Source organism: Argopecten irradians, chromosome 15 (assembly GCF_041381155.1).
Source record: "Argopecten irradians isolate NY chromosome 15, Ai_NY, whole genome shotgun sequence".
Taxonomy (NCBI): domain Eukaryota; kingdom Metazoa; phylum Mollusca; class Bivalvia; order Pectinida; family Pectinidae; genus Argopecten; species Argopecten irradians.
Genome location: NC_091148.1, coordinates 19,293,307 through 19,319,808, shown reverse-complemented (window position 1 = coordinate 19,319,808; position 26,502 = coordinate 19,293,307). Strand labels below are relative to the sequence as shown.

Genomic DNA, 26,502 nt, shown 5'->3' with positions numbered 1-26,502 from the left:
GCTCCCTTTATCGTTAAAGGTTAACGTGACAGTTTTAATTGTAGCTGGGTCTAGAAAGGAGTGTGTCGTATGGTATACTACATATTTAAATGTGTTAAGTCAGATCTCCTTTAGATTTAATCGTAATGCTGATAAATACATGATAGCACATCATTCTCAGGTTGATGATAACCATTATTCGTTATACACCTGGTGACTTTGAGGATAATTTCCTATGTCTGTATCCGCGGGCTTGTCTATTTTTCCGTTATTAACTTAGTTCATGACTTACTCCAGTATTACCTCTTTTCGTCCTCTTTATGATGACATATATGATGTTAGTATATTAGTTTTTAGCCTGTTTGTTTTTACTCTCAATATCTTGGTTCTGAACCTCAGACAAGAATATAGCCGAGAGCTATCGCTGTATTATCACGGGAAATTGTAAACTCCATAAACATCTGACGCCCCAACACTTTTTCGAGTTGGTTTTCCTTTACCCGATGGAAATAACCGAACAAGCGTGTGATAATACACTTGCAAATACATGTACCTAAGTTTTTTTAACATGTTCCAAAATATATATTTAAATCGTTGGAATTGCGAGAATCACTCGTAATTAACAGTAATCATGTTATGTATTATTGTATTTGATAATGACGAGGGATCTATGTGTTCATGTTTAAGTAAAATTTCTTTTTTAATAGATGCATTGCTCAAGGATATATATACTATTTCTATACATAGCGAGGCCATTAGAGTATGTAAGTTTGACATTACTGAAATACTATTATACCATACTAATATCAGTGTTAATTTACATGTTTTACCCGGTGCTGTGGAAATATCTTTGTAGTTATTTGGGTCTTATCCCCCTATTTATTAATAAAGAAGCGTTATATGTCTGTTTTTTCTGCAGTTATTGTTGAAAAAAATAATTTCCATGCATAATAAATTTATTTTATGGTTGTTCTTGATTATGATGACTATTAAATATACGAATTGACTTGCCACTATTGTATATTTGTTGGTTTGTTTTGTCAATTGCGCTCTATTGCACGGCCTTTACTATTATTATTTCATAATAGCAGAAAAGAAGGGACGAATTGAAATGGCCGAGACAGATATAATTTACACAAAAATTGGTTATCAAAATCGAATACAGTGAAGTATCTTGTGACGACTGTGAGTGTGGTCGCATGCCCGCACGATTTTACAAGAATCAGAGTACAGTTTAACACACAAATTTAATACCTTTAAGGAAAATCATCTCTGCTGTTGCTTGTCTAAAGTTCTTCATATCGCACACATAACTCGCTGTAAAATGTTCTATTAGTATAGTGCTACCACGGACCACCTGATAAGAGAAAGTGCAGGCATCAAAGTGATCAGGAAGAGTGAACGGTCAAGCTACATAGTTTGGTCAGGTAATAGAAAAATATTCAATATCGTTACCTTTACTGTAAGCCATGATATTCTTCGCGCTCTACTTTGACTGGCTTCTTTTCAATGCTGAAGCCAGCGGGACAATGTCTATATATGAAAAGGGGACGTGGCGCGGAGTTATCCAATCGCGAATATCACTAGATGTTTTCAACTGATATGAACTGCTATGATAAGGCATGAGCCTGAGTCAATACTAAAGAATATGGAAAAACCGCGAAATGAAGGAAGCTATTGCAGAGTTACAGGGTACATACAATGTGGAATATTCAACTATCCGTGTCGCGGATAATCTTCCGTAAGCTGCATTGTTATGATTTGACTGGAGTGATACAATAACTCATAAAAACTTGTGTCTGCTACTGTTCCTTTCAGTAAGATATATATACTATGTGCAAAGCGAGGGGGAGGTCCTTAATACAGTTTCCCTCCTAATTGAGTATTTGTTTGTTTAGTTCGTTGTCACAATACACATATGCAATCATCGAACATTAGCATATAACCGTATCTCTGTTATTGTGCCTCGTCATGCGACACTTGGATACAAATATGAAGCGAGAAGCGTAATGCAGACTTGATTGGGAACAGATGTGGTTGCGGGGGGGGGCGCATATGTTTTTTTTATCGTTAGTGTCAGCGTTTATTTCATTTAGGTACCATATTGTAGAGAGTTCCGTATTGACACTTACAGTCGGAATATAGCCTTTATTAGTAAAAAGTCAATAAATGCCAATTTGTTTAGTTTAGTCGTTGTCGTAGTTGAAGCTTTATTTGAAATAATTCCTGAAGATGGTTACATACCAACTAAATCATACGTGCATTTTACTACACATTGTAGTGCATAGTACAACATTAACAACCTCTCAAATAGTACGCGACACGTCGTTATGACAAACGTCGGTTGAGGCCATTCCGACAATTCAAATACCCGCGTATTGTGGACGATGCACTATCGCTCAGGAGTCATATGTGTTTCCGGATCGCAATACTCGGAACAGCTGATAAATACGTCGAGACCATTCTTCGTAGTCAACAAAGCATGATCTGGGGGCTGTACATACTGGAGCGAATACAAGGAAGTTCCCCGGCGCGGTCAGGGTACCAACTGTACAGTACGGGGGGATGGCTACACATTGACAAATTGGTGTGATAGGCAAGATCGGGGTTGGGCGATGATGCTGAGCTGAACCGGGGTAGCTTAGAGATCATGTGGTCGATGAGTCATCAGGGCTAGATGGTCGACAAGACTTCGTGTAGTCGGGATAATTCTTCATATAAATCTTGTGTGAAACTTAGGAAGATTTATATTTTTTCTCTGTGCATACATCAAACTTGTACTTCATACTTGGACTTTATATAATATAGATGTATCTGAGATTTTGCACACACGCACCTCACAACCACCTAACTACACCAACAAAAGTATTTCCATAAACACTCCGCGACCCTGTAGACATCTCTTGAATGCTAGAGTCAACTTTATACAATCTCTATACTAGGTCACAAATTTTAACCAACCCCACATTCACAATAATCTTCCCCTGCCCAAAAAATGCCTTATACTCAAGTTCGAAGTTCCGTATTAGCCTAGAAAACAGAGCTCTAAAACTCGTCTATGATCCTAACACAGTTATAGTTTGAGTCTAAATTCGCGGGGTTTTAGAGTTCGCAAAATTCGCGGAATCTATCCATATTTGCACCACAGTTTTACATCACCTTACGAGAATTTGTGATAATTAATCGAGTTTTACTTACTTCGTTTGTTGGACGGTTTAGCCAAGTACTACAATATAGTTTATTCTTCGAGAATTTGCGTTTATTACCCGACCGCGGTATACGGGAGTTTATAAGGTCTTGGTATGGGGATGCTGATCTGTGGGGTTTATTATGGTAATTTTATAAGTGCGATACATGTTTTGTTATGACGGGGGAGGGTCACTGATGGCGATCTTCCTCAACCATGGTTGAAGACATGAGGGATCGGGTGCGTTCAATCATTTATCTGCGGTGGTGGGTATATTGTGGGCATAATGTGTGGTACGTTCTTCATAATTTGCATGTTAAGTTCAGGAGTGGAGAAGTACTAGCGTTGTCGGCAATATGTAGCAGCAACATCTTACTGTTTATACCCAGTGTGGGGAGCTAATCGCATTTTATGACGGTCTTTCTGAATGATCTCTTTTCAGTCCAATGTTGTTTTAAAATTCACATAATTTTCAATACTGAGTGTTAATTGGACTATCTCAGTGCAATTATATCCAGACACTGATCTGTGTTCTAGTTCTGAAGAAGATTGACCACTTGTTATACAAACTATAATCCGACAATAGATCTTGATGTGGACATACAGGTTTGACAATTTTATCAAATCAACAGGTGTCCATCCTAAACAATCATCTATAATGTATATTGAACGATAACCATTTCTGTTTTTGTCGGTGATTCACCATACAGCGTAGACGCTATTCTTGTTCCGAGTTGTCAGCAGCCCTGTGATACACATACATCACATAATTATGAAATAAAACATCAGTGAAATACGAATTATGTTTGTGCTTTAAGTACCTTGAGATAGTCAACATAAAGTCAGTCTTTCGTAATGTCCCCACGAGTCATGGTCAGGGTCTAACAGATTCTAATGGCCAGTATTGTCAACCCTGCTTCCCTTGTTTCAAATGGTGACCCCCTACACTATGCCTACGTATTTTTTCGCTAATATTTAGATATTGCGGGAGGCTAACACCAAAGAAATTCTCAAATTAAATTCCGAACATTTTTGATAATGTCTTGCCGTGTGGATATGACTCGTGGGACTTTCTCGGTAGACATTTTGTTTGTGCCTGGCCTCACCATTTATAGGCTATTAAACACACGTGATTCTCGACAGTGATATCTTTCACACAGAATTCGGCAGTAACGTCATTCAAGTTTGCTCAAATATTTCATAGTTATGTTTCACCATAAGAATTATTTACTATTTGTGACGTCACACAAGGGGTCAACATCGCCCTTGTAATTGGCTGGTTTTGTTGACATCAAATTGACATCCATGGTCATTTAAGGACGATAAGCATCTCCCCTATGTTGAATATTCTGCGTGTGTGAGTACATGTTTTGGGAGACTGCAGTATGTCTGTGTTATGTCTATGTGTAAAAGTGGAACTCATGCCCATATCATAGTGCTACATTAGGTAACTCGCTGAAGCTTGCATACCCTGCAGGTAGGGCGTTATGACTGTACCTGCTGCCCCTTAAGCATGATCGTAAAAATGCGACTTATTTCATGATTTTATCTTTTTTCTCTTCTTCCTAACTGACTTTATCTTTCCTAACGTCTCCCTTGACATCACCTCACTTTTGGTCTTCTGTTGAGCGCTTGCCCCTGTGAGGTAGGCTTTGGGTTCAGTCCCCTGGCCGAAACACACTAAAGTCTATAAAAGTGGTAGTTTCTACTCCTACTTAGCGCTCAGCATTAAGGGAGTGGGTTGACTGGGCCAACCAGTGTGACCGGTGGGGTGTGTTGCCTGGTGTCTTCGGCGGCATGCTTCAGTGATATGGCACTTTAAAAATGACAAGAGTTCCACTATACAAGATGATACAACTTGAATATACACACTACACACCACATACATGAGAGGCCGTCCTTACATGACCCTGGCTGTTAATAGGACGCTAATCTAATTAATCAAACAAACACTGAAGTTTGCAATCAAATTATCAAAATTGCTAACAATAGATCCCAACTTCAGGTAGGGCGATAGAATGGTACCTGCTGCCCCTATTGCATGATCGTAAAAGGCGACTATATTTAGGATCTTATCTTTTCTCTTCTTTCTAACTGACTTTATCTTTCTTAATGCCTCCTTGGCACCGCCTCACTTTTGGCCTTGATTTGAGCGTTCGCCCCTGTGAGGAAGGTTCTGGGTTCTGTCCCCTGGCCGAGACACACCAAAGTCTATAAAAGTGATAGTTTCTGCTCCTGCTTAGCGCTCAGCATATAAGGAGTTGGACGACTGGTTCTCCCGTTGTCAGTATACTGTGACCGGTGACGTGTGTTTGCTTGGTGTCTTCAACGGTCTGCTTCAGTGGTATTACACTATAAAAGGGCAACAGTTCCACTATACAAGAAGACACAACATAAATATACGGCAGTATAAAAACACGCTCCTCGCACAACAAACAACGACGCAGCACACCCACATACATGGGAGGCTGTCCTAACATGACCATAGCTGTTGATAGCACGTTAAACGTTAATTAAAAAAAAACAATCAAATCAAAAATTGATCAACAAATGAATAACAAAGTGACCCATATGCCCTAAGTTCAATAATTTGTTTTATGTATGTATTAAGTGAAACATCATGGTTATCATATACTATGATTTGATAAATTTGTAGAAGATCTGACCAAATACGCAAGATTTGACCTTGAAATGGCATACTTTCCGTTTTCCGTTACCGATATTTCACTATGGTCCTCATACATTTGTGTAGTTTGCAAATACAACCAAGTGTAGGTGTACAATAATCGGAAGTGGGAACAGCCCGTTGGAAATTAAAATTTTAAAAAAGTAAAAGGAAAATCCCCATATAATTACTTTACAGGTCTGTCTGATTCACCTGATAATCTATCAAAACAAATTGATTCTGAAAACCAAGCCCCTGGAAGCCTTTTGAATTTTTGTAAAGGTTTTCTTACAGGTTCACATGTCATCGCAACTACAAAAATGCATGCTTGTTAGTTCACTGGTAGATGAAAGACAGGTCCTTAAGTTGTAAATGCATAATATACCATCAGTTAAACGGAAATGTTAGATCGCTGTCGACAATGTAGCGCATTTGCCCAATGAAATCGATTCCATAAATACGTAAACTGACGTTTAAAGTATTACTGCAAATTCTTCAGAGAAAAAAACAGGCGTCAAAAAGGTCTTACCGTCTAATTTTGAATCTCCATATGTGCTAGCAAGACGGTTTCCACTCTTTTCATTAGATAATACTTAGAATCGTGGATGTCAATAGTTTGCATATTAAAGTTTGTAATGGTCTATCACTTTCGCGTTTTTTGTCATAATGAAAACTGTTTAAGTGTTATAAATATTTTTTCCCTCCGTTTGTCTGAGTTTTAAACTTTCTAATATTACCACCCTTTTTTGAAAAAGTTGCAGTACTGGAAGTATTTTGTAAATTATAAAAGTAAAAAAATCTTTTTAACGTGTACACGTGAAAAATAGGCTCGAAAGAGGCCGAATCATTCCGAACTCTTCCGAACATCGTCGCGACAATCTCGAAGTAACACGAGAGTTGTGAAACCAAGAGAAATGTCAAACAATTTTTCGTAAACAAAACATGTGGTCGACCTATGTAGCAGACTGGATCTACAATGAAAATAATGCTCGCACAAAACAATATTTGGACATACACCAGCACGATTTGCTCATATTAGCCAGAAGGAAAACGTAAACAAACACATGTGCGCTTACGCTAGTTACCTGGATCACCACGTGCAGGACGTGTGGACGTCAGTCACGTGATACGATTCGGAATTCCGACAAAACCCGAAGGTACTGAACATGGCGGTGATTGAAGGCGTTTTAATCAAAACCAGGAATATATGATCCCTAGATTTCGGCTCTCGTACAGGCTGTCATATGGTTTTGGGGAGCTAAATCATCAAGATACATGTCCATGTTCCAATATCAAATGTTAAAACGACATATCGTTTCAGTGAAAATTACAAGAAATACAACTTTAATTTGGTGTTAGTATTTTTAGAAACATCGAGTCAGTTTAAAAACAACCGAGCCGATATTGCACTCGGAACTTTCATTGTTTAAGCGTTCTTCAAGGATGTGGCCTCTGGCCAACTGCCTCCGATGTATGCGGTGTGATGCGTGTGTGAAGTTCGTGGTGCGTGTTTTGGAGAGACTGCGATATATTCGTGTAGTGTCTTCTTGCAATAGAGGAACAGTTACTTTCGTCAGTGCTAACCCGCTGAAGCATGCCATTTAAATAACAACGAACAAACCAGGGCGCTAAGCGCTACGCAAGAGCAGAAACTACCATAGTTTGCCTAGGCCATGGACATAACCCAGAGCCTTCTTCACAGGGTCAAGCGCAAAATGAAGGTCAAATGTGAGACGTTAGTTAGTCAATCTGATTAAAATACAGATCATTATTATCACTTCGTTTGATAAGAGGCCTCTATTTAACCAATTGGTTGTAAGAATCTGTATTTTAATGAGATTGTTCAAATGATCATCTGACAAATTCTTGATATGTGGAATAAACGTTGTCTACCGCTAGCTTATTTTATGAAACGAAATTGCTTGATATGGTATCTGAGCGTGAGGCAGGCTACTAAGATGTAGCAGACATTAAGTGTAACCTTTGATCGTCAACCCCTGTGAGAAAGGCCCTGGGTTCTGTCACCTGGTCAAGACCCACCTATTCTCCCATGCTTGGCAGGATTTTCTTTTACCCCGGACAGGGATATCCGTAATTTCACTGGAGTGAGATTTTTTTCTATCTCACCATACGGTAAAGACAAGCTACACGAGATCTTTACACGTGCTCACATATATGGAAATCTCAACCCTCGGGGTAAGATTCTAAGTTGTCAATCACTCGGCAAAGCCTCGTGCTTGACAACTTAAGAACCTTACCCCTAGGGTTGAGATTCGTTTGTCTCACTCCAGTGAGAGTGAAAGATTCTACAAACCCCGCGGTTGCTGGGGAAAAGATAAGTATATCTTTTTTAAAACAGGGTAGAGAAAGCTCATACGCGCATGGCAATGACGTTATAGATACATACGGAGACTGTTGCCGAGGTTGTCATTATTTTTTCTAGACGCAATATACGTCTCTTTGATGTCGAATTTTTAAAAAATAATTTCAATTAACTTTTTGTCCTTTAAAGTGTGGGAAAAATGTAATCAAACATGGTACTGTCAAGTGGACAGGGGTATACCGACCCTTGTGAAAGATTTTGGCCGCCAACCCTCAGCAAGCCTCGATTTGACCATGCAAAATCTTTCACTCGGGTTGAGATGCCCCTGTTAACCTAACAGACCTATATAAGATTATAAAAGTCTATATTTATATTAAATTTATGAAAAATGCTTATTTAGAAAAGAGCCTAGCAGCATACACTTTTTCACATTTCCGTATTTGATTTGGTCTATTGATAATAGACATTATGGTAACATTAATTCTTTTTCTTCATCGAATGACGAGACAAAACTCTTATATTTTCTTCTTTTGATATACTGTATGGCTTTTGTAATTTAAATATATATTCTGTTCTTACTATTGTCTTGTCTATTCCCTTAGCAACAAGTGTAATTGTATTAGCAACATAACAAAGCTTCCAAATGTATCCATCAAGCAATCAGTAATACTAGCAAATATCCAGTTTTGATATACGAGTTTACTACATGTATAATGTTTCTGATTCTATGATATCTTAATAATTATTAACAGACATAGTGTTTTTCTCAATAATCTTAAATTCAATTTTGTTAATAAAAATCAAGCGTTTTCAATAATACAGTAGGTTCCGGCTTAACCTGCTCTCATGACGCAATCTATTTCTCATTTCTTAATGGCAAAATTTCTGTGGCAATTATAATGTGCAATGAAGGCCGAACGTTCTCCCCATTGAAGCTAACATTTGATGTAATTGCCGATCACACAAAAATTCTATAAATTGTAGTTTTATTCCTTTGGCGTCAGCATAATTTGATTACCGTTGTCATATAATGACTCAATCAATTTTGATTTAAATATAAGCAACATTCTATACAAGAAGACCCAACATGATACCAAAAAATCTTTCTATAAAAACATGCAGCACAACATACACGCAACAGATATTTTATAGCTTTAATGAGGTTAATTAATCAAACAAAAATGAAATTTCATATAACTTTCAGAATTTCAAAAATGAATATTTTTTTTTTACGAGACTTGCCGAATAAAAAATTTAACTTCGAGACTAATTTCATATAAATACCACATAATTAAAACAAATGTAAGATACGTGTTTTGTAAAAACCACAACAATATACCTTTTAAAGAATTCAACGCCATAACGTGCTGCCACCATTATTTATAATGAGTGTCACGTAATATTTTCGCCTGAATCACATTACATTTAATATGATATTCAAACCCCAGTCTTAATCTATTTTGGTTATGCAAAACCGGTTATATGATAAAGATATACATTTTTTTATTGTACAAATTTCCAGTAGACATTTTATACATACAATATTATAAAGCACAATAGCATGTGGTTTACATTAATTACATGAATACTATGTTAAATCTCATTAAAAATGTTTATCAATTAAGTACACAATAAGATTAGAGTTAAAAATATATTCCAATGGCTATATCAAATCATGTTAAAAAGTATTCATATTCAAGTTCAGCAATAAAATCTAAAATAAACGTTAAACACTGGTATAAAAATAACTAGCCAATAGGTTACTGAATATTATATTTGTAAAGGCGTTATAATTCAAACAATAGTATTACTCCATAAAATCACTGTGTATATCTTGTGTTTATCTTTCAATGATAAATTATAGAAAATAGCAAACGATTGATAGATATCAATTAAAAATTTAGATAATATAAACACACAGATATAAGCACAATTGGAAATACAACTTTTGGACCAAATTAGTTGAAAAATTACATCCGAAAGGTGGCGGAACCCACACATGTAAAGGATAAATTTTATAGTTTCTCCCATATCATGTGAGTGGTTCTTCTAAATTACAACAATTGTTTATTGTACCACAAACACGATCCATATATCACGTTCTCTCAGTCTTATTAAAACACAGAACTTCACACATTGTCCATATTAAAAAATGTAATTAAAATCCATCCGTTTACATGTCCTATTAGCCAATCAAGAACGAATCAAAAGTATGTGTATCGGATCATTAAGGGCATTCGCTCTAAGGAACTCACTTTACTGGCATTTGAATATTTCTCTCCAAATAGATGCACCAAGTTATGCCTTATATCGACCTCCAACTGCCACTTATTAGCCAATACGATCGGGAGATTGAAAACAATATTGTATCTATTATTGTTGTCCATGATTGCCTACTAGGTGAGGCAATATCTCGTATCAGATGAATTACTGTCCATTCAACACAATCAAAACACAAATATACTGTACTCTCCCAAACCAAGTCCGCACGTCCCGCTCGCAACACACCGCGTGCACGGTCTTAATTCACCATATCCGTTAATAGGACGTTAATCTAATCAGATAACTAACCAAGTAAATTAGTTGTACATATATTAATCCTCCTTCTCTTTTTCATTACTGGCTTCATAATTCCTATCGTTTCTCTTGACACCGCTTCATATTTGACAGGTAAACGTTAAGCATAAAGTGATTGGGGCGACAGGTTTACCCTTTGTCGGTACAATATGACTAATTCTTGGCGTGCTTCAGTGAGATAGGACTATAAATTAGTGAAGAAGACACAACACGAATAACCCTAAGACTGCAAACACATACATAAATTCATAAAGCATCTCATAGAGGATGTAAATTCCGTAGATAATCTTTTAAAATATTAGAATATTATACGTTTACTTCTAAAATCTGGAGGACAACAAAGCTATATATCTCGAAAGGTTAGTAGGTTAAATTGGTTTAGAATCCTATTAACAACAAGCCTGGGGTTTTACAGCATTTTGTGACCATCGGATATCCCTCATTGAACTACACATACTTTAAGAAGTGCAAGAGCTCTACTATTCCGAAGAGTCCTATCATGAACATATTACAGTCTCCCAAAAGCTTACAGACATTCACACACGCAATGCAATACACACAGATGAGGCCGTCCTTAATTGACCCTAACTATTATTAGGACGTTGACCCTAATACACCGAGCCAATCTCCGAAAGATAAGGCGTTTCCTGTTTCACCAACAACCGCCATGCATACCTAATATATAACCAAGGTTACATTCTATCAGTTCTACTATATTACAAAAGTCACTACACGAACATACAGCAGTCTCACAAAACAACCACCTGTCCTTAAATGGCACTGGCTGTTGATAGGATTTTAATCAGAAAATCTGTCTCCTAAAACTTTATCGTCTTGTTTATACTCCTGTAAACGAAAATACTGAGCATAATTGTTTTCCGCTGCCAAAGACCAGGACATTTAGGATTTACTTAGACTTTATCTGACATAATGTTTATTTCAGAGATATGGGTCGATATCATTTTGATAATGATCAGACAGAATTATGGAGTTCCAGTCGAACATTAGAACAAATTAATTGATGGAATATGATCTTCTCGACCCTCATTCCTTTTACACCTCTCACATATTACCGTCGTCATCTTCGTCATCTATATCGTACTCGTCGTCTTTGCTGTAATCTTACTTGCTCCCTTCTTGTAACTCCTCAACTGATTGCATTAAGAGATATGTCATTTTCTCAACGATTTTCTTGATGCTTTTTTCGCTGTCCATTTTGTAATATCTCAGCGTTGACACATCATGTCCGTGTTGTTTTCTTCCTGGTTGATGATCGAAAAGTAATTTATTTTGATAAAGTTGCATAAAAATAACGTGATATCCATCAGATATGATGTTAGAAAACGTAAGATGTCTCATTTCATTTGATAACCGTGTTTCCATCTTGTATACTTCTGCTTGAAGAGCGCACAGTTGAAGAACACCTTGAACAACTGATTTTTGTTGTAGTCCATTTCGGCTTTTCGCTTCAACTAAGCCAACCACGTTCCCCTGATAAAAGAGACGGTAATCGAATTTACAAGAGGGTAAATTCTTATTTCTAAAACATTTCTCAGTCTCTATAGCCAATCCTATTTCATTCGCAATGGGAAACAAAATTGCGTCCAGTCGAATCCGGATGTCTGCTTCCGTCCGCTGGATCCCACTCAAATCATAGATGTCGCCGCTCTCAATCTTGGGTTGTCTATTATCTGCAAATGACGTGCTAGGGGTAAACATGACTCCTTCAACATATTGTATCTGCCTCAAAACGTTCGCCACAATTTTATTAACTTGTTCCACTGAAACCCTAGATGATTTTAGTTTAATTTTGTCTACAGACTTTTCAAAGTCGACATAATTTGATAGCATTTCCACTGTCCAGTCTGAACTGGAAATGTCAACATCATTTTTGCGTATATTCCGATTTATGTTGCGTTTTCGCGTACGAGTTGTTTCGATATTTTCTTTGACATGACGAATTTCTTCCGGTCGCAGCGATGTACAATATTTTTTTTTCGGGGGTAAATAGTCCAAGGATTCGTCATTTGTCTCCTGTTTAATACGTTTCATCGTTGAAGTACCTACATCCATGTCCGTATTCTTCCCCTGTAACATGGATTCTGCATTAGATTTGTCTTGTTTGCGCGATTTTTCGAGTTCCTTTTGACGTCGTGGGGATTTTTCCTGTTCAGAATGGCTTTCTGAATCGCTACCTTCTGTACTTTCAGAATCACTGCTTGATTTCGTGGTGGGTGAATTATGTCCGATAGATTTTGCATTAGATTTGTCTTGTTTACGCGATTTTTCGAGTTCCTTTTGACGTCGTGGGGATTTTTCCGGTTCAGAATGGCTTTCTGAATCGCTACCTTCTGTACTTTCAGAATCACTGCTTGATTTCGTGGTGGGTGAATTATGTCCGATAGATTTTGCATTAGATTTGTCTTGTTTACGCGAGTTTTCGAGTTCCTTTTGACGTCGTGAGGATTTTTCTGGTTCAGAATGGCTTTCTGAATCGCTACCTTCTGTACTTTCAGAATCACTGCTTGATTTCGTGGTGGGTGAATTATGTCCGATAGATTTTGCATTAGATTTTGTCTTTTTTTACGCGATTTGTCGAGTGCCTTTGGACGTCTAGAGGATTTCTCTGGTTCAGAATGGCTTTCTGAATCGCTACCTTCTGTACTTTCAGAATCACTGCTTGATTTCGTGGTGGGTGAATTATGTCCGATAGATTTTGCATTAGATTTGTCTTGTTTACGCGAGTTTTCGAGTTCCTTTTGACGTCGTGGGGATTTTTCCGGTTCAGAATGGCTTTCTGAATCGCTACCTTCTGTATTTTCAGAATCACTGCTTGATTTCAAGGTGTGTGCATTATGTCCGAAAGATTTTGCATTAGATTTGTCTTGATTACGCGATTTTTCGAGTTCCTTTTGATGTCGTGGGGATTTTTCCGGTTCGGAATGGCTTTCTGAATCGCTACCTTCTGTACTTTCAGAATCACTGCTTGATTTCGTGGTGGGTGAATTATGTCCGATAGATTTTGCATTAGATTTGTCTTGTTTACGCGATTTTTCGAGTTCCTTTTGACGTCGTGGGGATTCTTCCGGTTCAGAATGGCTTTCTGAATCGCTACCTTCTGTATTTTCAGAATCACTGCTTGATTTCAAGTAGTGTGCATTATGTCCGAAAGAGTTTGCATTAGATTTGTCATATTTACGCGATTTTTCGAGTGTCTTTGGACGTCTAGACGATTTCTCTGGTTCAGACTGGTTTTCTGAATCGCTACCTTCTGTACTTTCAGTATCATTGCCTGATTTTGTCAAGGTTTGTGCATTATATCCGATAGATTTTGCATTATATTTGTCATGTTTACCCGATTTGTCTAGTTCCTTTGAACGTCGAGAGGATTTCTCATGTTTCTCGGGGGATTTAACAGGCCTCTGCATTAAGGATTTCTGTGCTTTAGACTCGCTTGCGGAATCTCTACGTTTAGTAATATCACGGTCAATGTTTATTTTTTTCAATGTGTCTTTTGATATTGTTGTTTGAATTTCCTCACCGCTTCTTTCTAGCAGTTGCTTGCTGAGATTTGTTGACAAACAGTCAATACTGCATAATAAGACATCATTTTGCTTCTCTGTTGGTCGTTGTTTTCTTGATTTCTGAAGACTTGACAAGAAACGTTGCCATTTCTGAAGATTATCGCCCTGGTAATACGCCATTACCAGATAATGATATCTACAAAATAAATAAGTAAAAAAAATATTGTTATATAATTAGTCAGGGTAATATAAAGCTGACAATGCAGGTTCAAAAACATTCAATTGAGATTAACAAAAAGAAATACATTTTGTATTTCAAGAATCGTTCATGAGACATGAGACATTTAAAAGAAGGGACAAAACGGATAACAATAGCACCGTCGGAAGAATTATCAGTGTTAGTTAGCTGATATCTGGATCATGTCTGATTTATTTCATATATGCTTATATCTGTAGGTTATTAAGCCAGGTTAGAAATTTTAAAGGTGACCGTTATGATGATAAATATTTTGATCACCTTATTGATTAACCATTGTGTATATGGGGCTCCTAGTGAAGATTTAGTGCCTTTTTTCTATCAATGCCCCAAGCATTTCCGATTCTAAGCACCATTTTATATCCATCTATAGCTTGTAGCTTACCTATCTATTAACTTGTTAGGTTATATAAATGCTCCTGATCATTTAGATATCTCTATTCCATTATCATGTAAATAGAGGTTACAGACACACCGAGTGACTGTTGGATTAAAAAAATTATTACACACCAGTGAGTTATTTTTTAAAAGTTACAAAAGAGCTAGATACTACATCAAGTACATATAGTACCACCATACCCATTAATGTAAAATACTATCTTTCTGGTAAATAAAGTACACTGTAATACTGTTTTGTGGATGTGAGGCATATACGATAATTATTTCATCTGTTGATGATAAACACATAATTATGCAAGGACTATGAACACCTGCTGATTTCTGCCAAGTACATAATTTTTATGTGTACATGTATGTACCAGCGGGATGCCGCTCCACAAGGGGTGCAATTAAGGTGGTCACAGGTAAATCCATAGATTGAATTGATAAAGATCTCCAGTATTTATTAACTGGACTCAATATGACACGTGCGCCATCTTAAAACAAGTTAAACACATGCCCGTTACTTTAGTAGATCGACTGGGACGCTTTACAAAGACATATATCTGAGGCCGTTTAAAATGAAAATAACTCAATCTATTCTTTGTTGGCAAAACCAAAGACCAAATGTAACTTGGATTTCAAGAAAAAAAAATCTCTAAATCAGAATGTAATTCTGTCTGGCAGAAAGAAACAAAAAGCCAGTATATATACTTTCTATCATTTACTGTTATCTTTAACGGAATGGTCGCCATCTTTGATGAAGCTTGGGGTGCATAGCGACCGTATCTAAGGGAGCGGTGAGCATCGGCAGATATCGGATCTATGTATTATGAACAACTATTCCATGCATTCCTACTTCCCAAACGTCTTTTCAATCGAGATTTCGATAGGTACTTGTACAATCACACAATCATCGTCGAACTACATGTACTTTTAGTGATATCTACTTCCCGCCATATAATCATCAAACCACAGGTGTGTTGATTCTACCGAAATCGCCGAGTCCTCGTACGACAAGATACACCACTAAACAAAAGACAAAGTCATATGATTTTGATCTACAGGCTGAACATTTTTGATGGTAGAAAGCAAGTTCGGTTTTATTAAAATCTTCCTCTGACTCTAAACTTCGCCGGTTTCAATGCAGAATTGTACATAGAATTATCTCTACAAATAAATTCGTGTATACAATAGAAAAATATTAAACTTTCCTCTATGCTCCTTCTGAAAAAGAATTCTGAAACTATAATTCACCTGTTCTGGGAATGCCATATTGTCTCAAAATTTTGGGAGGAAATTTCTTTTTGGGTTGAGACAATGCAGTAATGGCTTTGGTTCTTTTAGAAACACATTATATAACAATGATCCACCATCTGTCATAAGATTTAAGAGGGATGGTAAATATTAAACTAGAAGAATTTTCCGATAAAAATACCTAACTCTCAATATATTCAATAAAGGATGGGGGACTACCTTTTTGGAAATCGTGTAGCACTTTTGATAAATGCAGCATCTGTGAGAAAGATTGAGTGTATGTTGTATGAACATTTTTTTATTCAATAATCTGTTTTTGTATAGAAATTTACACATGTGAATGCTTTTGTTAATGTTTACCAATTTATATGTAATTTCTATGCCTTTATTTGTAATACTTATATTATTTGTGACAAATATGGAGAATAAAAGAAATTGAAAGAGAAAAAAATGTTATTTTTATTTTATTATTTTGTTTTTATTGTTTGACATTTTTTTTCAATGTGTAAGAATTGAAATGAAGTCTTAAACGTCACAGACAAACAATCTAATATTATAGCACCTTGTACCTGTTAATTTCTTAGAAATTGTCAACATTACAGTACCTTGATTACCAAAGCGATATGAAAGCTTCATTCTGATTGGTTGGAATTTCCGAAAAGACTTTCTTCGGCGAAACGACGTATCAATTAAAATCCCATTGTATTTTTGGTTATATTTCTAATCGTAAAATGTTAGATTTGATAATCTTATGGCGATATTGTTTAATACAAAATGCCGTAGTTAGTCAGGATTGTAGCAACGACAAAGAAATACCGGGGATTCCGTTAATTTTGCGTTGTTGATGCCACAGTCCACACGTGGGTAAAATCACACATGAGGATCGCTTTGTATAACCTTTGCCCCAGTTATGGTGGATGTTGACAGCTGACGCTAATGCGTTGTCATCATACTTTCGTCGCTTCATAAGTGAGTATCTATAGACATTGAACTTATTGAAATGAGAAATTACATCAATCTCTGAAATATTTTTCAAAAAAAAAAAATATTAACAGATAAAAGTTTTTAAAAAATAGATAAAATATGACCCAATATGAGATTTTTGTTGTCAATATTTTGTTATAAAATACTGTTAGAAAAAGGTTGTCCTAAACCTTCTATATAAAAATACCATTGAAATGAAAGCTGTAAAATAGACAGTTTTCATGTTATACTTCATCACAAATCTTAAGTTATGACGTCATGGCGACGATATTGGAATTTTGAATCACTTCTTGCTATATTCGTAAAAATGAACGCCACATGACCTCTTAAACAGCTTCATTAAAAAACAGAAAAAATTTGCATAACAAAACTGCTGTATCTTTATTTCATCTTTGCATCCTATACTACTGGTCGTAGTGTTGTAATCCCTTACATATATTTTAGATGAAATAAGATATCTGTATATGTAAAGACACATTTCCCATGCATTATTAATATTTGAAGTCTCGTTTCTACCCGAGTCTGAAATACAATCCGCAATGTCATCAGGGAGTACAAAGCAACTGAAGATAGAATTACCTAAATGTATGAAGTTATCTATACACTGCGTATATCCCGAGACTCTTTTTGTCGTTTTTTCCATTTACTGTAGTATAAGAATTTAATGTAGAGAAAAAAAAATTCCAATATATTTTGAATTTTGTATTAAATTCATATATTTTGAATTTTGTATTAAATTCAAAATCACTTTAATAAAGAGGTATGGGGAATATCGGCCAGTTCCGACCTAATGACGACGATTTAAAAAACATACAAGATCATTTTGACATTATATCTTCAGCGACCATATAAAATCAATAGTATAAGGTTTAATTCTGTCTTGCCCCAGACGTTAAAAATCTTTTTGAAACAGAGAAATGTGTAAGCCAGGGCGATCTGATTGATCCTTCTTCGTGATAAACACATTGTCTTTTCACACATTCCAAGATAAATATCAATAAAATCTTAAGATATGATGCAAGTTATTAAGAAATCATTTAGGAAAACAAATCTACCAGTATTGCATACAGTCAAACCAGCATTAGCGACCACCTCTGTATAAAGACCACCTGATACTTTTCTCAGGATAACAAATAGTCAAAAATAACATTCAACATTTAACAATATTGTAATATAGGCCCTGCCTGTTGGATTCATTTTCGTTTTTTAAATACAAATTCATGAAATTATAATTGAAACACAGTTGAACTTTTGTAAAAAGCCAAATGACACAATACAATATCCACAGAGCATAAACCCTTGACAACTGTACGATAATGTATCAATTATTTAGCTACTGTTTTGAATTCGTGTATACGCCTCACTTTTGGCCTTCTGTTGCGCGCTCGACCCTGTGAGGTAGTCTCTGGGTTTTGTCCCCTGGCCGAGACACATTGTCTATAAAAATGGTAGTTTCTGCTACTGCTTAGCGCTCAGCATACAGGGAGTAGGACGACTGATTGGCATGTTGTCAGTATAATGTGACCGTCGGCATGCCTCAATGATATACCACTATTAAAATGGCAAGAGTTCAACTGTACTAAAAACAGCACGATTATGCCATAGTCGCCCAAAACACATCCGCACTCCATACACGCTACACATCGCATACATGGGAGGCCGTCCTTACATGACCCTGGCTGTAAACAAGACGTTAATTAATCAAGCAAACAAACAAACATGCACATCATATCTTGTTTTTCATACTTACCTTAACTTTTCCACCATTGGGCTTATAGTTTCTACACCTAAGAATAGACCGCTACACTGATGAGCCAGGATTGCACCAGTAAATTATATATTCACCTCAAAAAAGGTAAATCTACCCGCTCTGGAAAGGTGATATGTATCATCCACTGTTTAAACTCTGTCTTCTTTGGTCAAATTAACGCAGATCACTAGATACTCTTGTAACACTCATTGTATGTGTAGCAGATTGACACAAATAGGGAAAAATATGGACACCCACGTTCACCATCAACTGGTAATATGATTTGCCCTGCAGGCAGGGCGTTAGAAGAATTGTACCTGCTGCCCCTATTGCATGATAGTAAAAGGCGACTAAATTTAGGATCTTTTCTTTTCTTTTCTTCCTGACTTTATCTTTCCTACTAGTTGGGCGACACCTGAAGGAGTGTCGCGGATGAAATGAAGAGAAGAGAAAGGGAAGATAACTCTTGTTGTTACCCTTAAACGGGACCAATTCCATTAGGTTATGAACGAGAGGCCGATGGGCCTTAACGGTCATCTGGCTATTGGCACAATACAACACCTCAAAGAATAAAGAAGTGGCACACAGTTAAGGCAATCCAAAAAAAACTCATTTATTAGAAGTGCAGGTCCTAATATATTTAATGAATTAGACCATGAATGAAGGTCCCTTGATCCCCACCATGCTGCAAATCCAATTTCCAGTCTCAAGGTAGTCATTCATGTTACAGGCTCAATATCAGGTCTCTATAGGCCTTTAAGTTATTCACACGAAGTCGTTAAAATTTTTTAGCCTATTTGACCTGATGAAGGTCAAGATAATTTATTTGAACAAACTTTATAGCCCTTCATCCAAGCATGCCGCAGACCCTATATGAGTACCCTGGAACTTTTGGTTCTTGAGAAGAAGTCGTTTAAAGATTTTAGCCTATTTGACCCCTGTGACCTTGAATGAAAGTCAAGGTCATCTGTTTGAACAAATTTGGTAGCCATTTATTCTAGCATGCCACAGACCCAATATCAGATCTCTAGGCCTCTTAGTTATTCACAAGAGGTCATTTAAAGATTTTACCCTATTTGACCCCTGTGACCTTGAATGAAGGTCATTGTCCTTCATTTGAACAAAGTTGGTAGCCATTCATCTCTGCATGTCACAGGCCCAATATCAGGTCTCTAGGCTACTTATTTAACGATTTTAGCCTATTTGACCCCTGTGACCTTGAATGAAAGTCAAGGTCATCTGTTTGAACAAATTTGGTAGCCATTTATTCTAGCATGCCACAGACCCAATATCAGATCTCTAGGCCTCTTAGTTATTCACAAGAAGTTGTTTAAAATATTTTAGCCTAAAAAAATCTTTTAGCCTATTTGAACCCCTGTGACCTTGAATGAAGGTCAAGGTCATTCATTTGAACAAACTTGGTAGCCCTTCATCCCAGCATGCTACAGGCCAAATATCAGTACCCTGGGCCTTTCATTTGAATGAAAAAGTTTCGCACTGCAGACTGCAGACGGCGCACGATGACGGACGATGCATGATGACAATAGATCTTCCTGACCCTTCGAGTCAGATGACCTTAAAATATACCAGAGCTTGAAGTCATTTAAGGATTTTAGTCTATTTGACCCCTGTGACCTTGAATAAAGGTCAAGGTTATTTATTTAAACAACCTTGGTAGTTCATTGTGTAATATATACTGGCAGTTAACCTGAAAGATACAATATAATTGATTGTCTATAAAAACACCAATAAAGGAATGTAATTAAAAATGCTAAGCTACATCCTCAATACTAACTTCATGGGTAACTATCACTGACGTAATATCCACTCTTGGAATATCTCATAGTAACTTGGAGCCACTTCAGAAGAAACAAACTGACCAATCACAGGCTTGCAGAAATCATTTTTGGCTACATCCTCAATACTCCAGGGGTTACTATCACTGACGTAATATCCACCCATGGACTAATATCTCTTAGTAAAATTGGATGCAGTTCAGAAGAAAACAAGAGGCCCAAGAGGCCTTGATGGTCACCTGAGTGCTGATACAGAAAGAACATTGCAAAGTTGGTTCAAATCTTTAAAAAGCATTTATGAATTAAAAGAAACCCCTTTTGGACCCACTCCTTAGGCCCCTGGGGGTCAGTCATGGAAAATTTGTTAATAGGATTCAATGGCCATATCATACTGATAATTCTGACAACATTTGACTCATTTTCTATTACAAATGACCAAATAATGTTCAAAAATGTGTTTTCCCTATAAAAACTATAGTAACTTGACCCCTCCCGAGGGGAAAACATGAGACCCCAAGGTTCATATATAATTCATAATTATTGTAAAGGACCTTAAGACCTTTCCATCTATGAAGAGTATTTGATTCTACCATTTCCACAATTTTAGATGAAGGTTTTTGAAGTTTAAGCCTATCCTATTTGACCCATTTTAGCCCCACCCCTCAGGCCCCTGGGGGTCAGTTATGGGAAATATGTTAATATGATTCATTGACCATTTCATACTGATAATTCTGATTCATTTTCTATTACAAATGACCAAATAATGCTCAAAAATGTGTTTTACCTAAATAAACTATAGTAAACTTGACCCCCTCCCCACGTGATTCCATCTATGAAGAGTATTTGATTCCACTATTTCTTGAATTTTAGAAGAAGATTGTTGAAGTTTTAGCCTAATTGACCCCTTTTGGCCCCAACCCTCAGGTTCCTAGGGGACCATATAATTCACAATTTTGATTGACCTTTGGCCTTGAAAGGTCTCTGCAAAATTAGATTAGGTCACTGGAGACTTCATCTCAGGTGACCTCAAAACTGAGTCCTGCATAGACTTCCTTTCAAGATTACAGAGAAAGTGACACCCAACTTCAAACCAACCCCTGAGTGATAGTAACCCCTGGCGTATGGAGAAGGATTAGGCTATTACTCTGCTATTTTCTTAAATAAAGGGAGACTTAATACTTGAATGTGGCATTTTATAATTGTCCCTATGACATACAATTAAGCAAGGAGTTCATCATAATTGCTATTGCTGCCTGGAATATGCATTTTCATGAATAATCATGCAAAAGTCTCTGCTAGCTACCCCCATTTTATCGAGAAAAAAAAAGTAAAAAAAATGGTAATAATAGACAATATCTCCTGGCTGGCACTCAATCTCTTACAATACATACATTTTAGAGAACAAGAAATGTTAAACAGTTTTTTTCAGACAAAAAAAAAACAAAAATAAAACTACTGCTATAATCAAGTTAAAGGCCCATTACCTTTCCGGAGCAAAATATAAAGGTTTCTTAAAAAACATTAATAACACCAGAAAATTGCATACCGATGATCTAAAATAAGGTACGACACCAACACATATGCAAGATTGCCTGCGTAATATATGAAAACAGTGGAGATCAATTCGCTGTTTTGCCGTGGCGCAGTGATAGTCAACTACCGCGCGGTATTTAGGACGACGGCGGGAAACATAATACGACCCGCGTTTTATGAAAAAAAACATTTTATTTATTTTAATCAAATCGTTCAGAAGGTGAAGATAAATGTAGTATTAACGGTAAGTTAATAATTTTTAGGACTCTACAAAAATTATCGATCTTGTTTTGACATACCCGTTTTAAAAATTAAAAGCCGTTTCGGAATGGTAGTGGGCCTTTAAAATAACCAGAAAATGTATAAATCTATGTAATAGATGTATAAATGTATGTATGTACTTCATATGATTGCAATTACTATACATACATGTATAATGTATATGGTATGTCGGAGTGAATGTGTATATGCCTGTATTATGTAATGTACTATAAAATGTCTTGAAAAATAAAAAAAATATATAAAAAAAATGAAATAACCAGAATTCATTTAATATGGATTATATCGTTTCATAATGACACGGCATCAAAGATTTGAAAAATATCATGTAATTATACATGTACATCACGAATAATCATGTAAAAGTCTCTGCTACCCCCATTTTATCAATAAGAAACTGTTTTTCCACATGTAGATAAAAAAAAATGTCAAAATATAGACAATATTGGTCTGACCGAATACTCAATCCATAACAAAACATACATTTCTCTGTTTTTGCAATTCTTTTAGTGATATTGAGCATTTTGCTAGAAAATTATACCTTAAAAATAATAAGCCAATTACCTCCCTTTATCCAATCCCAATGAAAACTGTTCATATGAACATTTAAAGAATATAAAGTTTTTAATTTAAAACCCACGTACCCTTTTACAAGTAAGTCAGTTGTTTGATGGTATACATGCATCTGATCATACATGTACTTGCATAAGATATTTAACAATATAGTGCTTTAATCAAGAAATGCCTTGGAAATGTATAATGCTAATTCGAATTTCATGTTGGGCAATTAGGGTAATGAGTTATATTAGGTGCCAATCTTTCTAATTATCATAACATTTATGAGACCTTTTATGAGAACTCTATTCGTGGGGCCACGGTGACCAAGTGGTAAAGTTGTCCCAACATATTACCACAAGCCGTCCACCTCTGGGTCACAAGTTCGAATCCTATGTGGAGAATTTGCCAGGTACTGACAGCTGGTTGGTGATTTTTCTCCGGGTTCTCCAGCTTTCCTCCACCATCAAACCTGGCACGTCCTTAAATGACCCTGCATGGCTGTTAATAGGACGTTAAACTAATAAAAAAAGAGAACTCTATTCTACATCCGAATTGTACATCCTAATATCATCCATATGGTACCAGGTAATTAAATTATATTAAATCCTTGATACTGCTGAATGATATGAAAATCAGTTAAATAAATCATCACATTAAATGATCTATTTGTAGCTTTTATTCATACGCAGAAATGAATTGCTTAATTGGTACATCTTTCATACTTCAGTCTTTTGTTTTATTAATCATATTTAATTTTTATATTGAGGAAGATTACCTACATATATATATATATAGGTACTAGTATTTAAAATAGTTACCGTTTCCAAGTGTTATTCATCACAGATGAAAAAAATGTCAACAGCAAGCAAATCATATATTTAAAAGTCTATACCTTAACCGCGAAATGGCTTCAATGTATCAATTTTTTTTAAATTGTTTTTTTGATTTAGAAACATTTTGAATATTTCTCAAGCTGATGAGGCTGTTACAAGTTTGACATTCATACTGTAAGTGAGTGTTATAACTAGGTTTTTTACAGTACTGTATGATATTTTAAAAAAAAACAGAAAACTGTGTTATTTTTGCTCCAAAAACAATAATATTCAAATCGAATATCAAATTCCGTATATTGACTCAACAACACATAAAGCTAAATCTGCTTTTTGTGACCTAGATGCGACTATGCTAAATCAACCAAAATGTCCTTTGCCTTTTTTGCCGAAGTGTAATGTTGACTTACATGTATACACTATACACATATGAAGAGTCGAATCAGGAACCAGACATTATTTTTCTGTTGTATTTTGCTAAAAGTATTAACAATGATGTAACATACTTAGAAAGTTTTGTGTGATGGCACATGTATTTATATATCTAATATATATAGATCCGTATATGTCTGTTTAGAGGTATATACTTATAACTTTCATAACTAAACCAAGGGCGAAGTGGAAACAAAGGGAAGTAAGTCTAATAGGGCAGAATGGCAGAATGCCATTTGCAAATATGAGGAGAACAAATCTTAAGTCGGATAGAGTTATCTCTGACAACTTGCCACACCAATGTAAGATGATATTACACTAGTTCTCAATAATGTTAGTAGTCTTTAACTATCCAGCATAATATTTGTAAATAATATATTATATTACGAATTAAGACAAAGCCTTATCAGGTTTGGATTGTGATAGTTTTTGAAGTGTCAACTGTACTGGATGGTACAAAGTTTCTTTTTAATTAAATTTTAGTATACTGTATTTAAAACATGTCTCAATGATTTTAAATAACATGTGATCTATTGATGTTATATCCACTCTTATTCCTCTCTCTCTATCTCTTTCTTCTCTCTTATCTGTTCCCCTTTAAGAAAATAATTATGATATGATTTAAATAATATTAAGCCATGTTATGATGTAAATATTATATGTGTAGTTAATGTTAATGGGGAGGGCGTTTGTAAGTTAGAATTAACATGTGCCCGATCCTGTAGCTAATATGACAATCAAATATCTGTAAAGTAAACTAACGCCTTTTAAGAGTGCAACTACAAAACTATAAAACTGTTAATCCAATTAGAGGGATATAGGATCTATACAGATCTTTATTGATTTAAGACCCGAGTATAATACAAATTACTTGTACAATATAATTTCTTTGAGAATGAAGAAGTATATATTCGCCATCAAAATGAATCGAATGCTCTAGATCTGCGTCCAACTAAGAGTACATGTGTATTAGTATAATTACTCGTCATTAAGCATTTTAGCAGCAATTTGGGGCAGGGAAATAAAATTGAAGGCGTGACTTTTCAAGTTACCACTGTTATTCCTGCTACTAAGCGTAAACAAAAAAAACTTGAATAACCATTGATATATAATGTACGAAATAAAAAGTTTCCTATTTTAACAATTAATTGGCTATGTTTACACCCCAATTACATATTTCGAATAAAACAAGTCTTCTTCTACAAAATAGATATGGTAATATATATAACATCCTATATAATACATTTAAGCATTGAACGTCTTTCAGTTGGCATTCATAAACAATATGAATGCCAATTGGACAGAGCCAAATTCCATGAAGCGCCGTGCTTCATGTTGGATTTGCCTCTGTCCTGTTGGCATTCATTTTGGCTATGACTGGCAAAAGACGTTCAATGCATATATTTACATTTGGTTACAATTTCATGTTGACATACCAAGGTATTTTGCATATATAATGAATTTATCATTCGTTATTGTCAAGGATGGAACAGCCATTTGAGCAGCCGTTTTCCGTGATCACTGGCACGACAATTGTGCCCTCACAATGACAAGAATCATAAAAAGCGATTGAAGTTCATAGTCTATATGACTGCCAACTGCGTTTGGTAAGGTTATATAGTGGGACTGCAGTGAAAATATAAATACATGCATTTGATTTACATCTTTAAATACATGTAATATGGAATTGCGGATATCAATTTTAAAGTATTCTAACTTTATTTTGAAAATAATTATTTCAAAGTGTTAATCGTTATCATGAAACGAATATTTATTCCCCATACTACGCGGATTTATACAGTTTACAAGTAAAATTTCTTTTATATCCCAATGAAGTTAAAAAATAGTAACATCATCGCTTAAATGAGTTAAAAAAAGTTTTTTTTTTTTTGTAATATCAACGCCAAATGGCTTTGCCTAATACGATATTAAGATATTTGGGTTGTAGTGACCAATAATTTATCAATATTTCTCATTTTTATCAAATAATTTGGTGTGTATTGGCTTGATACTGGAGGTAATTGATGAATTTCATGCAAGACAATACAACAAACCAGTGATTTTTTTCAGTACATTTGTATTACAGTATAGGACATTGCAAAAGGAACATACATGTACAGACAAAATTTCAAAACCTGAAATTAACTGGAATTTTACATGAAATTTGACCTATGATTTAGATCAAGAAATCTTC

At 35.7% G+C, this 26,502-nt stretch overlaps 3 protein-coding genes across 5 annotated transcripts in view; all 3 read right to left on the bottom strand.

Moving 5' to 3' along the window:
• LOC138308854 (solute carrier organic anion transporter family member 3A1-like) overlaps window positions 1–26,502 on the bottom strand; it is a 95,762-nt gene that overhangs the window by 47,746 nt on the left and 21,514 nt on the right. The gene's annotated exons all lie outside the window — the stretch shown is intronic.
• LOC138309101 (uncharacterized) lies at window positions 10,758–13,298 on the bottom strand. Its single transcript, XM_069250241.1, has one exon. The coding sequence runs from the start codon at window positions 12,826–12,828 to the stop codon at window positions 11,854–11,856; it is 975 nt and encodes a 324-aa protein (XP_069106342.1). The 5' UTR covers window positions 12,829–13,298; the 3' UTR covers window positions 10,758–11,853.
• Window positions 12,839–14,435, bottom strand: LOC138308654 (dentin sialophosphoprotein-like). The gene is made up of 2 exons (XM_069249692.1): window positions 13,319–14,435; window positions 12,839–12,897 (listed from the first exon to the last, which is right to left on the bottom strand). The coding sequence occupies exons 1-2, from the start codon at window positions 14,433–14,435 to the stop codon at window positions 12,839–12,841; spliced, it is 1,176 nt and encodes a 391-aa protein (XP_069105793.1).

Bases quoted from the DNA above. Each gene is read 5' to 3' on its own strand.
- LOC138309101 (XM_069250241.1), bottom strand. From the start codon at position 12,828: ATGTTACAGGGGAAGAATACGGACATGGATGTAGGTACTTCAACGATG.
- LOC138308654 (XM_069249692.1), bottom strand. From the start codon at position 14,435: ATGGCGTATTACCAGGGCGATAATCTTCAGAAATGGCAACGTTTCTTG. The intron at 12,898-13,318 runs GTAAAAAAAGAC...CATTCTGAACAG, and splicing joins AAAGGCACTCGACAAATCGC to GAAAAATCCCCACGACGTCA.